The sequence below is a fragment of the Chiloscyllium punctatum genome, chromosome 13, assembly GCF_047496795.1.
Source record: "Chiloscyllium punctatum isolate Juve2018m chromosome 13, sChiPun1.3, whole genome shotgun sequence".
In the NCBI taxonomy this organism is placed as follows: domain Eukaryota; kingdom Metazoa; phylum Chordata; class Chondrichthyes; order Orectolobiformes; family Hemiscylliidae; genus Chiloscyllium; species Chiloscyllium punctatum.
The window spans coordinates 92,575,614-92,590,272 of NC_092751.1; the positions used below are offsets into that span (position 1 = coordinate 92,575,614).

The 14,659-nt window shown below is 43.0% G+C and overlaps 1 protein-coding gene across 1 annotated transcript; it reads left to right on the forward strand.

The window, feature by feature from the left end:
• Window positions 1-5,657: 5,657 nt before the first annotated feature.
• Window positions 5,658-12,083, forward strand: msx3 (muscle segment homeobox 3). Its single transcript, XM_072583246.1, has 2 exons — window positions 5,658-6,412; window positions 10,659-12,083. Exons 1-2 carry the CDS (start codon window positions 6,004-6,006, stop codon window positions 11,072-11,074), a joined length of 825 nt encoding a protein of 274 aa, XP_072439347.1. The 5' UTR covers window positions 5,658-6,003; the 3' UTR covers window positions 11,075-12,083.
• Window positions 12,084-14,659: the final 2,576 nt, after the last annotated feature.

Consider the following 14,659-nt stretch of genomic DNA (forward strand, 5'->3'; position numbering starts at 1 on the left):
ATTGAACTACTTTCTCATTCCTATTTCAACTGAATGGAAGCTCCAGATGGATTGGGAGTGTTTGGAAAGATTATACATTTCGTCTGCGCCATTTCAAATGTATTTCCGCTCCTGATGAACTTGCAGTAAAGACGCCAGTGGTTTCGGGGTTCTCTTGGCACACAGTGGCTGTAAGGGGCTTGTGCAGGAGAAGGCCGCGCTGTCAGTACTAGCGCACCATTCATCATCTCACTGATATGTCTGAGCAAAATTAACATTGACTGGGCGACAGAGATGGACAGCATCGGGGAGCTTTACGGATGGTGGTGAAACGGTGGTGGTCAGAGCGATGGCTTGTGTTTGTGAACCTTTCCTGTACGGATTTGACGGCAAGTCGAGAAGACCAGTACAATGAAAGCCTCCCCATCGCATCAAGAAGTCTCTGCAAGGAGCAGATCCAGGTGTAATCACCATTCAAGCATCAGTGAGAATTCCGGCCATCTCCAGGAGTATTTGGTTTCCTCCAGAAGAAGGGAGTGATTTAACCACCCTGAGACCAGCAGAGCTTCTCTAGTGTGGACTCTAGAATTGTGGATTCTGGTTTGAGCAATAAACTGTTCGCCGACCCCAGAGCAGGTAGAGGCTATACCTGGATTCCCGGTGGATGACACAAAGAGAATCCAACAGGATGAGGGACTTGCTTCTTATTGGGAACTGGTCACTGGTTCGCTAGGAACCCTGAGCCTTGGGCAAGTTTAATTCAGGCGAGAGCACATTTCACTGTCAGTGCATTCCCGTGCACTCCTGGTCTGACCCGGAACACCCATCTGTTCGGTATGTTTACACTCTGGTAGAAACTCTGTCCATCTGAAAGGCGCTTGAAATGGATGTGAATTGGGAGCAGAACCACACTGGGATGGTAATCGGAAATTCCCCCACCCGAGTGAGAAAGTGATGCCATTTAAACAGACAGGGCGCCCGAGTTAACGCCCATTTGCACATTGTCAAAAACAAACCGAGACAAGCAGTTCCAGCAGCGATTAAATGCAATGATTCCAAAGCACTTTCAGCCCTTTCCAAAGATTGCATAACGTTTACAGAGCAGTTTGACAATATCTGCCACACGCAACTGAAACCCTCCCTTGGGCGCTGTGTAATCTGCTCACTTCCCCCTAGGCACATCCCCATTAACATTGAGTTGAGGTGCGGCCCGAATACACTGCAAATGCCCCCTCAAGCCTGGCCGCTTCCTAAAACGGTCGAAATCAAAGTCGCTGTGGGGCTTATATTTTCCTTTTTTTAAAAAAAAAGCTCTCCCGCGTGCACATGTTAACAATATCATTACTCAGTGTCTGGTTCCACTTAAAATTAACAGTAAGTGAAAGACCAAAAATTAGGCTGGGCTGAATTAATTACTAACAACATATGTCAAACTACAAAGAGCTTCTAACATGCATCTTCCCCCGGCTCCAAGCCTCCGCTCCTCGCTGACAGTCAGCTGGTTATAAACAAAACACGGTTTTGTATGTTTTTAAAATATATATATATACTTCAGGCAGTCACATAAATCGTGGATTAGCCAAATACAGAGGGTGGGTATTTTACTTGTGAAATAATGCCGGTTCTGTTGAGTTTGCCATTTCCATTGCTCGCCCTCAAACTCCAGTTTAAAAAAATTCTATGTTATCTCCAGGGTCAGCGTCATAAAGGAGCGCTCTGGTTTTATTGGGACTGCAATCGACAGATAACATTTACATCCCGTCGCAAACATTTCCATTATCATTGGAGGCTGCCCTCCTACAACCCTATTTCCCACCAACTCTCTTAACGGTGCGTTTCAAACACACAGGTATTCAGCAAGATGCAAGTCTCGCTCAGACATCTATGTGTTTATATCGCACTTGAACTTTGTTTAAGGGCGATAAACAAAATCCAGGAAGAGTTTGATGAGTTTTTGCAGAGATTTACAGTGACCTAATTGTCGCCGATGGCTTTGTCAATTAAACTGGCGACTGACGACAATGTATGTGCAAATTTAGAGGCCTGACCAAATGAAAACTTCATTGGTCTCTCGGATAATTTTCTCTGACTAACCCTGTTACATATTTTCTTGCCTTATATATTTATTTGGTGAGCACAATCTTTATTGTTTGAACCGAGTCAATTACTCTTTTTTTTTATTTACACTTAAAATAGCAGAATTGTCCACCAAATATCGATTTAGTGTAAAATGGGTGAAACTCACGCAGAAATTCGACAGCCGGGACTTGTCCTGTGTCCGAGGCCACTGAAACTGATTGAAATCCACCGAAGGACAATGATCGCGTGTGCTTTTGAAGTTTGATGACTTAATTAATTTGATGAGTTGCCAAATGAATTTCAAGACGGTAGCATTTAGAATCCCATTTGTATGTAATATGTTAGCGACTGAATGCCACGCAACCCGAAACAGGTCTAAAATAAAACAATTGATTTAATCTAGTTTTCACACAACGCTGTTAACTAGAAACAATAACAGAAATTATTCCTAAGGTTTACTGGACCCAAAACGTTAATTCTGCTTTCTCTCTACAGAAGCTACCGGACCTGCCGAGTTCCAGTAATAATTTCAGCTTTACTTTCAGGTTTCCAACGTCTTGAGTTCCCGGGTTAACTTTATAAGTAGTTAAAAGTTTATGGAGAGATGTTAAAAAAAGGAAGCGCTTGTTTGTACTTTTAGCTATCTGTCTTATCTACCTAAAACCCAGACATCAGACCAAGTGCACCTTCTTAAGTATACTGTTTAGTCACATTACTGACAGACACTGGAGAGATTCGGGTTGATCACTGGTAGAATTTTGTTTTTTAAAAAGTGGGGCTTTTGAGAAATCGAGGGAGAATTCGGGTCCAGTTATTTAAGTAAAATTGATAGAGCGACTTATAAATGTTGGCAATGGATGGAGGTTTGCACACTGAGCTGGAAGGAAGCAATCCCTCAACCTGAGCTACAAATCTTCTCAAAACTCGCTGATACTTTGGAAATATGAGGACTTCCATTCCGAAAAGGTTAAAATTCCCCGTTAGTAATATTACGAAGGGGCAACGCGTTTATAGTTTGGGCAGTTTTTAAGGACAATTTGCATTACCGTCCACCATCACCTTCGCCCCCCCCCCCACCCCACCTCAAACAAAAACGTGTGGAGTCAATAGCTATTCAGCAAGTTTAGTCCAACCAGAAACGAACGATGTTAGTCCAGAGAACATCAGAAATGTATTAAAAATCAGGAACATGAAATCTCACGGGAGTGTAATCCGGTTGAAGGTCGGCTCAGCCGCAGTAGCCAGCGGTGAGCTACTAACGGAAAGCTCCAACATAATGAATGTAGATTAACGATGACCAATTACTTAAAATATCAACAGTTTATTATTAACTCCCTTTACAGGATATTCTGACCTTATGTCATTTACTCTTTTGTGTGTGTGTACTCCTTTAAGGCGTGTGTTCCTCAAAGTTGACACATCTGCCTGCTACAGTAAGACACACTTACTTTAGGCTCTGATCTTGCTGACATTCTCCTACCTGAAGCAATCCGCTCTGTCAGCCTTTGACCACATCACTGAACCCGGGCGGATAATAAGAATGCAGCAAAAATTAGCCCCCAGTGCTATGTCCTGTACACACAAACCTTTCGTTCCTCTTCCAAGGAAGCGCGTTTATTTAGTTCGGTTAATGAGTTTGTACGGGGCGTTCGGTTCAATATTAACGGGGCTAGTGTATAAATTCAAAACGAAATGAAGAGCTGTGGGGTTCGTTCGTTCATCACTCCAGTTGGGTAGAAATGTTATAATTGGTAATAAATCCTGCATATGTGATTGTAAGAATAGCAACCTGACATGAACGTGAAATACAAGATACTTTAAAACCACCAATGAGACACACCAGCAAGGGGGGGGGGGGTGCTTTGCTAACCAACGCACTGTGAAATGTTGTTGAAATTAATACACATTTGGCCGTTTTTTGGATAAAGCAGACCTTTCAGGAGCTGCCGTCTTCTCAATATTTGGGCCAGTGCATCTGTGACACATCCTTGACTCCGGCACCCTTCTCCCAGGCCCGCAGTTGGCCTTTCTGTTGTTTTTGCTCAGTCTGTTTAACACAAGTCTGGGCAGAGTGTCCTTCCCAAACTTTATCCGACCAGAGCCCGAAAGGACCGCGGTTTACCTCCAATGTGAGACAAGTTGCTGCTGAAGGCCGTCATTTCACTGGAGAATATGAAGAGAGATACTTCTGAAAGCATTTTTAAAAAAAAATAACAATTGTTTCTTGAACCAGGTTCGGGGTGGTCGAAGTTGGGAAAGTTAATTTCTTTGTGAGGTCGATGGATTTCTAGCGCGGAATGGTTTCTGCGGAAATTTATAGTGTCCAACCTCCCCGCAACCAGTCAGAATCTTATACCCTTCCCAGAAACAGTGGTCTAAATTCTGCCTTAAAAAAAATAATCAGTTATTCCAGCGAGGCCAAAACGAAACAATTGTATCTCAATTTCATTAAGAACATCTTCTTTAATGATAATTTCAAAACATTTTTTTCTTTTACAGAGGTTCTGTCTATTAATGACAAATGCTCTACGTGATAACATTTTGCAAATCTCTGTTCAAAGCGGACCTCTTGTAATCTTTCCTACTATCGGCTCGTGAGAACTTAGATAAAAATGCATTTGATGTATTAGAAAATAGAAATAGATTCTGACATTCCGCCTGTTGACTGCAGGGCGCTTTCCCGTCGCTGAATTTGTATCTTTCCCACTAGTAAAAACAAGAGGCGAATCCGTGTGAATTAGGGAAGTGAATTCGCTGCTGTTTGTACAGTAAACGGTTTCCAACAAACGGCTGATGAGAATTCTCCGGTGAACGGGGACCGCAGTATCAGGGCCGCGCTAATTGATGGTACATAGTCTGGGTTCGACTTTAATTAAGTACAAACCGACCCCCCCCCCCACCCCGCCGCTTTGTGACTGTCAGTCACAATCACCTTTTTAAAAAATTAAATCTGCCGACTCAGCAGAAAAAAACCTCGTCAAATTAAACACAGAAAGTTAGCAGAAAACCCGTTTAGCATTCTAAATATATTCAGTATAGAATGCGATTGATGTCTACATGATCTGTGTTTGTGTTTGTGTGTGTTACAGGAAGTTTTATAAAAACATTCTTAGCGTTGTGAGAATATTCTTAGCAAACATGAAAGTTTTGAGGACAATTGGTTAAGTTGGGTTAACGGGTTGCCTGTTCTCCCTGAGGTAGCTTCTCTCGTTTGATCTTGCCGATGCTGGCGCCTTCCATAACATAACTTGTCTGCCTATTAAATGCCTTGACTTATCTTGAAGAATTGCTCTTGCTTTTAGATGAAGCATGGTTTTGGCTCAGAGGAGGGGGGTCGCTGGCGTTGCAGAGACCAGGGCAGATTGTCCTGATTGAAAGTATGCAGAAAATGTATCCTTGCACCACTCGTATTCAAGAAACTTGGGAGTTAAAGACCAGGCGAACTGGTTGTTTTTTTTTTGTTTGTTCAATTCTCCGAAAGCATGGTTTCAATAAGTAACTCGTAATGAGAATGAGATCTTGCTAAAGGCTGCCCCACTGCTTAATTGCGTTGAAATTGCTCCCTGCGACCGTGTTCCAAGGAGCAAGTCGCCCCTGAGCTATCAATAAACGTGCCCAGCAAGAGATCTCTTGAGTAACTCCTCGTCTCTTTCAGAATGATCGCTGCCTTTTACAACCCAGAAACCAATTGGCTCCACTTTCTGCTCGTCAGCTCCCTGAGCCCGTCATCTCATTGGAGGGCGGCGGCATGACAGCAAACTCCCTCAGAAGTTTAAAGCGGATCTAACTCGGCTCCAAGGGGTAGGCAAGTCAGACTTGAGGAGCTTGACTTTGGGAGCGTCTCTCTCTCTCTCTCTCTCTCTCTATCTCTGGCTCTCCATGTCAAACGGAAAAGCACTGAGGGCTTTACTGCACTGACTGACAAGTGGTTTCTCCCCAAGGTGTATGGCCCCTTCCTACCGGATGATGAGCACTATCCAAGGCATTTACAACCAGGGGACTAAAGAGCACAGGGACACCGAGGCGGCAGCCAAGGGGCGAGACTGCAGCGACGCTTCCCCCATGGACTCGAATGGATGTAACACTCAGATTTCCAGCCTCCCCTTCAGTGTGGAATCCCTGATCTCAAAGCGAAAGCCCTTCAGGAGCCAGGGCTCCACCTCAGAGCCCCCAGTGCCTGCCGTCACCTCCTCCACTTCAAAGGAGGAGAGCTCCTCCTCCTCCAGGACTTACTACCCTGGAGAAGACTTGCAGCATTTACCCGAGAATTCCTCTTCGCACGAACCCGAAAATCTTAGCGACAAGGAACAGTCCACTTGGGTTCAAAACAGTTCTTCTTACTCACCGCCTCCAAGTAAGTGCTCATTCCCCTCACTCACCTCATTCTTCTCACTCATTCGTTTCTCACTCATTCGTTTCTCACTCATTCAGTCATTTATTCCTCTCACTCATCTCTCATCCCTCTTACTCATTTACTCCTCCACTCATCTCTCATTCGCAATCACCTATTCGCTCACTCACACTCCTTCCCTCACACTCCTTCCCTCACACTCATTCACTCCCTCTAACATCTCACTCACTCAGCCATTCCTCTCACTTTCAATCTCTCCTCACCTACCCATCTCATTCCTTCATTCATTCCCCTAACTTGACTATTTCTTCATTCATTTCACTGACTAGCTCTACGCTCGCACTCACTCTTGCTCTTGCACTCACTCCCTCTTGCACTCACCCCCTCTTGTACTCACTCCCTCTTGTACTCACTCCCTCTTGCACTCACTCCCTCTTGCACTCACCCATTCACTCTCCATCATTCCTCTCACCTACTGACTTACTTATTCCCCTCATTCACTCCTATTAGTCATTTATTCCTGTCTCCCATTCACTCTCCCGTGACCCTCCCTCCCTATCTCACTGGGGGGATGGCAGAGCCGTCACACTGAACTGACAGAATCGGGATTTTGTGTCGATTTACTCTAGTTTGTATCCTGTGGAATTAATTTCTTTTTAAAGTTGCCACTCTAATCTTTGTAACCAGTTTAGAAAGTAAATGGCGGGGGTTGGTGGAATTATAGTTAGGTTCCTCGGAAGTTCTTACACCGCAGCTCCTGCAGTTTGATCATAAAAAGTAATAAAATGCACATTTTGGACACTTTGAAAACAACTCATTCTTGATGAGCGGGAGTCACGGGCAGGACCAGCAATTAATTTCCAATTCTCAACTGCCTTCAGACTGAATGGCTTGCTCGACCATTTCAGAAGGCCATTGGGACTCACATGTAGAGCAAGGGTGCAAATACCTTTCCCTGTAGGACGGTAGTGAATAAGGTGTGTCCAGTGCAAGTTCCACTATTATTACCAGCATTTTATTCCAGATTTGTGAATCGAATTTAAAATCAAAAGCTCCCCTCACAAACACACAAATACCAAGCAGCTGCAGTGAGGGTTTGAACTCCTTTCTCCTGAAGACTAATCTAGGCCTCTAGGTTACTCGGCCTGTAACATGACCACTACATCACTATCCCCATTGTGGGGGTTTGGGATTTAGGCTAGATCGTGGGTTATAAGGTGGACTGTGGGTTATATACTGGACTGTCGCTTAAAAACCAGATTTGTAGATTAGACTGTGAGTTATAGACTGAACATTGAATTATAGACAAGATTGTATTATGGACGAGATTGTGGGCTATAACCACTACAGTAAGTTATAGATTGGACTGTGATTTATAGGCTTGATTTTGGCTATAGACGAGGCTGCGGGTTATAAACTGGGCTATAGGTTATAACCTGGGCTGTAGATTATAGACTGGACGGTGGGTTGTAAACTAAACTACAGGTTGTAAAATAAACTGTCGGTTGTAAACTGGGCTGTGGATTATAGAGAGTACAGAGGGACACGGACTGGGCTGTGGGTTATAGAGAGTACAGAGGGACACGGACTGGATTATATTTGTGAGACACAGGATTTTGGTACATACAGAGACATACAGGTTTGTTCTTTCAGTTAGGATTTGATTAGTAACAAGCAGTAACTAATGGCAAGATTTGTGAATTTTAAACGGCTGTTGAGGTGTATCCTCCCGACCGACCTCAGTAACCCGGAACCCTCTCTCTTAGATTGCATTTGATGCTAATTGCAATTCTACAAAATGCGCGTTGCACTCTTCTGAATGAAGACCCATGCTATTTAATAAATGGAAATCCAAATCAAACTTAGGGTTGAAGGGAGCAAAAAATGTATTCACTGGAAATGAGCTGACACTCTGCTGACCCGGGAGTGTCAGTCCTGGTATCGGACCCAAAGCCTTCGTATGGCGGTGTGTAACTCTAGGCAAAAACTATGCAATCTGCCAAGGCCATTGACAGACACTGAATTCTCATTGATACGTTTGTAAGTTGAGATAAAAGTTGTACTCCGGCTGTTAGGACGCTGCTCAACTTCATTCAAATCAAATCGAATAACTCGCCCATATTTCCCAAGGCCCATTCTCTAAGTATTCGGGAATAGCCGCAAACTTCTGAAAGGTTAGAAAGTGGCCCTCATTTACAGGGGACATGTTGGGATGGAAAGGAATCTGTGATCTACTGACAGAGCGCTGCATGCCCCTGGAGTTTGCAGGGAAACTCATTCCTCGCCCTTTTCCCATTCGATACTGAGGCAATAGTCTTTTAGACGTCGTCCTTTCATATTGTCTGTGAAAGACAGGATTTAAATGAAAGTGCCCGGCATACGGGTCGCCTTCTTCATTGAATGCTCACACCATCAAACATGGCAGGGGTTAAGCTTGATATGCACCCATGCTGTACTGTAACAATGTTGCTGTCTGACTGTGCAGCAATATTCCAGTGTGACAGTGTAGCTATATTCCAGACAGTGTAGCTATATTCCAGTGTGACTGTGTAACAATATTCCAGTGTAACAATATTCCAGTGTGACTGTGCAGCAATATTCCAGTGTAACCATGTAACAATATTCCAGTGTAACAATATTTCAGTGTGACCGTGTAACAATATTTCAGTGTGACCTTGTAACAATATTCCAGTGTGACCATGTAGCAATATTCCAGTGTGACCGTGTAACAATATTCCAGTGTGACTGTGCAGCAATATTCTTATGTGACCATGTAACAATATTCCAGTGTGACTGTATAGCAATATTCCAGTGTGACTGTGTAACAATATTCCAGTGTGACAGTGTAACAATATTCCAGTGTGACTGTGCAGCAATATTCCAGTGTGACCGTGTAGCAATATTCCAGCGTGACCGTGTAACAATATTCCAGTGTAACAATATTCCAGTGTAACTGTGCAGCAATATTCCAGTGTGACCGTGTAGCAATATTCCAGTGTGACCGTGTAACAATATTCCAGTGTGACTGTGCAGCAATATTCCAGTGTGACCGTGTAACAATATTCCAGTGTGACTGTGCAGCAATATTCTTATGTGACTGTGCAGCAATATTCCAGTGTGACCATGTAGCAATATTCCAGTGTGACCGTGTAACAATATTCCAGTGTGACTGTGCAGCAATATTCTTATGTGACCATGTAACAATATTCCAGTGTGACTGTATAGCAATATTCCAGTGTGACGGTGTAACAATATTCCAGTGTGACCATGTAGCAATATTCCAGTGTGACCGTGTAACAATATTCCAGTGTGACTGTGCAGCAATATTCTTATGTGACCATGTAACAATATTCCAGTGTGACCGTGCAGCAATATTCCAGTGTGACTGTGTAACAATATTCCAGTGTGACTGTGTAGCAATATTCCAGTGTAACTGTGCAGCAATATTCCAGTGTGACCGTGTAGCAATATTCCAGTGTGACCGTGTAACAATATTCCAGTGTGACTGTGCAGCAATATTCCAGTGTGACCGTGTAACAATATTCCAGTGTGACTGTGCAGCAATATTCTTATGTGACTGTGCAGCAATATTCCAGTGTGACCATGTAGCAATATTCCAGTGTGACCGTGTAACAATATTCCAGTGTGACTGTGCAGCAATATTCTTATGTGACTGTGCAGCAATATTCCAGTGTGACCATGTAGCAATATTCCAGTGTGACGGTGTAACAATATTCCAGTGTGACTGTGTAACAATATTCCAGAGTGACCGTGCAGCAATATTCCAGTGTGACCGTGTAGCAATATTCTTATGTGACTGTGCAGCAATATTCCAGTGTGACCGTGTAACAATATTCCAGTGTGACGGTGTGCAGCAATATTCCAGTGTAACTGTGTAACAATATTCTTATGTGACTGTGCAACAATATTCCAGTGTGACCGTGTAACAATATTCCAGTGTGACCGTGTAGCAATATTCTTATGTGACTGTGTGCAGCAATATTCCAGTTCGGCTATTGCAACAATGTTGCTGTTTCACTGTGTAACAATGTTCCCGTTCTGTGAGCGAATGGTAGTTAAGAAATAAATTCCCCCACACAGAGGCCTGTTCTTGTCACGGGGGCACCTTTGGGAAATTTGTTTCTTGTAGAAACCCTTGCTGTCCCTTTTCCTTGGGGCTGGTGTAATCTCGAGTTACTCCCAGAGCCGCTGAAATGCATTTCTTTTCTCTCTGTGCCTTTGGTTGCAGGACACCCGAGCCCGCCCCCGTGCACCCTGAGGAAACACAAAAACAACAGGAAGCCTCGAACCCCCTTCACAACGTCGCAACTTCTGTCGCTGGAGCGCAAGTTCCGCCAGAAACAGTATCTGTCGATCGCCGAGCGGGCCGAGTTCTCCAGCTCTCTCAACCTGACCGAGACCCAGGTGAAGATTTGGTTTCAGAACCGGCGGGCGAAGGCGAAGAGGCTGCAGGAGGCCGAACTGGAGAAACTGAAATTGGCCGCCAAGCCATTGTTACCTTCCTTCGGCCTGCCGTTCCCCCTGGCATCCCATCTCACCTCTCCCAACCTGTATGGACCATCTAACGCTTTCCAACGCCCTGCTCTTCCCGTGCCGGGATTGTTCACCGCCCCGGTCACATATGGAATGTATTATTTGTCGTAAATTGTAGGAGAGACTAGCCCCTTTCTGTCTCCTAAGACATTGAAGTCAGAGAGGCTACTGGGCAGAACCAGAGTGGGGGGAGAAAAAGGTCATTCAGGGAACTCTGGAATCACTACAACCCTGCTCACATTGACTTCGTAATACCGAAACTGGGTGGTGAACCCACTTAGTCATTCCTTTACTCTGTTAAAAGTGCAATCAAGATTCATCAAAATATACAGAATAATTTATACAGAAATCTCAGATTCTGCCGCCTTTTAAAAGAAACAATCTGAATTCCATAAGAAGTCGGTGGTAAACCCGCCACATAATAAAGCTGCCATTTGATCTAAACTACCATGGCTTTAGTGATTAATGCAGTGGACACTTGAACCTAGCAGCTTGCATTTAGTCCTGATTCTCGCTGTGAATTGGAGAGAAAAAAAGGCGTCGGATTCCCCTACAGCAATCACATTGGAGGTTCGTCCTAGTCCCTGTAATTCACCCCCCTGCTGCGAATCTGTCACTGTACCATTTTGTAAGAGACGTGGGTGCAGGCCTCGACAGAGACAGAGAGAGACGTTTGCTCCCCAAAAGGGAGAGCGCGATGACTTGGCACTGTTGTTTTCAATATAAAAAATGTCAAACGCTAAAGCAACCCTTTTGGAGAAGGAAGGTTGCACTGTACCGCCAACTTTCTGTTCGAGTGAGGAGCTGATCGTCTGTTTTCGATCTTCCTAATGCTATGTATAGATTGGTGTAAATACAGAAATGTACGGACGGGTCTGGGATCGGCTTGAGTTTAGTTTTGCAGCCGCGACATTTCTGAATCAGCCCAGTCCAGCCTGAAGATTGTTTACCAATATTTAAATATATATTAAGTGCATTTAAAATACGTTTTTCTAAAAAAAACTGTTTACATTTTCTTAAATAGTGTACAGTTTATTCTATGTGCAGATGGGTCACGAGGATTTCACGTGTTTTTGTACATTGATGGTTAAATAAACTCTCTAATTGTTCCGTTTTCTAATTCTAAAGTTTTATTTCACGATTGATTGATGGATATTCGTTAAACGTGTTTTATCAGGGCGGGTTTTTTATTAATAACTAAAGAGACAGAGTTACAGACTGAGGAGACTTCATATGTTGAGGTTACAGGCGGTTGTTGTAAATTTCCAAAGTCGCTACATTCCAAGACTCCCCGAGGTGTTCGATACAAAAAAAATGAACATCAAACGAAAGCACTTTACCTCCAGAGGTGATTCCCACACCCAGAGCCAGCCTCCGCCGCCCCTTCCTGCTAGGTCACACTAGAAGTTTGCTCCGAATTTTTGGATGAGATTTGGCCCTTAATAAAGGAAAGTTTTTTTTTCAAGAAAACGTGGTTCTGTTGTGTAGTTTCCAGTCTCACTGCACAAATAATTAATTTTCTGCCATTTAAACGAAATGTAAACCATTCTCTTCGATTAGAAGCGCCAATTATAGTTGATTAATTTACAATGTAAGTCTTCATCAGTAATATTGCAATTATGAACGTTTTGAATTTGGCTGATTAAAATTATTATTCAAAAAAGCTTTATTTTTAAATGTGGCTTGTTTTCCAGCAGGCCACTGATTGATAGTTAACAAGACTGTTGGTACTAGATGGTTGATAATCCTGTGGTTTTATTTTCCAATATGATGTGTTTGTTGGAGGCGGCGAGTTTACTCGTCAAATGCCGTGTCTTTTGTTTGATGCACATCACTCATATATCAAACTCACTATTTCCACCATTCCCCCAGCCCAGAGATTGGGCGTTGGGGGAGGGAGCGGCTCTCTCTTCAGTGGACAGCAATTGACGCCGATTTTTTTCCCCAGAAACTAAGTGATCAAGTTATTGTGATTAATATTAACTTGAAGGAGGAGGTAACTGATTCTCCCTGTCCCGGGCAATACAGAAGACATGGTCAAATGATCGCCCGGCGCTGTGTCCTTTTATTGAGTGTTCGATGTTTGCATTATTTCAAGTTGAAAAGGACCTGAAAAAAAATTGAAACATTAAATACGACTTCACACCAGGCAACATCATGATAGTTCGTGTGTCCGGGATCCTTTCAGATTTAAAATTAGACGACTTTCTATCGATGTAATATGTTCAAAGTTCTTCTAGTTTGCTTTGGGCAGCATTTTAATCTGCTCTAACTCCCCACTATCTGGCCGGTGCTCCAGTTTTGCAAGCATGATGCAACAGTCCCATCTAGCGGCCGCGCGGTGTTTCCACTTGACTGTTTCAGTCACTCAGCATTTTCAAACTTGACTGTATCCAAGCCTTTGCGCATGTCTCTTTAATCTTTCGAATCCCATATATTTGAAAAACGTTGTCGCTATTTGCATTCAGAGCTGCTACGCTTAGCTTAACCACAGAAAAGACTTGCAATAATACTTACGTGCAGAGATTCTCAGGCACGCATTTCATTTTTTTTGCAAATTTTGTGTTATTTTGGCTCATACTTGATCCCTCCCTCCCACCCATCACCCCATGAGAAAAACTGGGCAATCCCAAAATGCGAATATCTGTCACAGATCATAACCACATTGGTCAATGCAATGGGGATTTGGTATCGCGGCATCATTGTAATTGCACTAAGTGGTGTATTGCAAATTTCTACCACCACACGATTAGTCGAAGCTGCATACAGAGTGACTTAAAAATAATCAGAGGGCGTTTCATCACGAATCAGTGTTATGACAAAATGAATGTAAACATTGGGCTAGAGCTAACAAAGAAACACTGATTGATACATGCATTGATTAGAACACTGTTTAATTCTATAATATTCTAACGTTAGCGGTATATTTTATAGGCATCATTGCTCCCAATTTGTTTTGAATGTTTATAATCCTGCGTTTAAAATATTTTTTACAAATTCCTTTACAACATACTGTTTAGCAAATTACCCTCTCTCAATCCCATATGAAGTGATTCTTTTCAAATATCCCACTTGATAATATTGACTGATGTAGATCGATTGGGAAAAGGGCCATTTTTCATGAGGTAAAACCATCTGTGTCTAAAAGCAATTGGACTTTGTATCCCTGATTCCAAACATGACTACTCTTCCCATCAATGTGTGTGCAATTTCCTGAGTGTCTTTGGTTGTCAGACAGGAGTGGGAGCCTTGGCTGACCTTTTTCAGTGTAGCTCAGAATTGCAATGCCTTTGCCAAGAAATGCTGGCCGAACATTAGCTGGATTGAAAATATCTAAAGCAAAATCTCATAAGAGGTATCTTTGGCCTAAGATTTAACAGTTTAAACTGCACAAGCTGGTGGGTAAAAATATCTTTTAAATATTTTCAAGCTATGAAGAAACATAATGTGTAGCTATTATGCGCTATGGATTGTGATGGCAAACTCTGTATATTATGGTGCCATAGATTCTGTGTAAAAATACAATGTTCTTTATTCATCTTTCTCTCCCCATTAAGAATTCATAATTGCAAATGGAAATCCTGGACTAGTGTTACCTTATCATTTAGATTAGCAGCATGCATCCTGGACACTGTATTTCCAGAGAAGGATGAAAACTATAATTCCAATGTTGCTTCTCTCACATTCTGTTCGAAG

What these genes read in the sequence shown, in the direction of transcription:
- msx3 (XM_072583246.1), top strand. Translation starts at nt 6,004, where the DNA reads ATGGCCCCTTCCTACCGGATGATGAGCACTATCCAAGGCATTTACAAC. An exon ending in TTCTTACTCACCGCCTCCAA is followed by an intron (nt 6,413 to 10,658) that starts GTAAGTGCTCAT and finishes CTTTGGTTGCAG; the next exon opens with GACACCCGAGCCCGCCCCCG.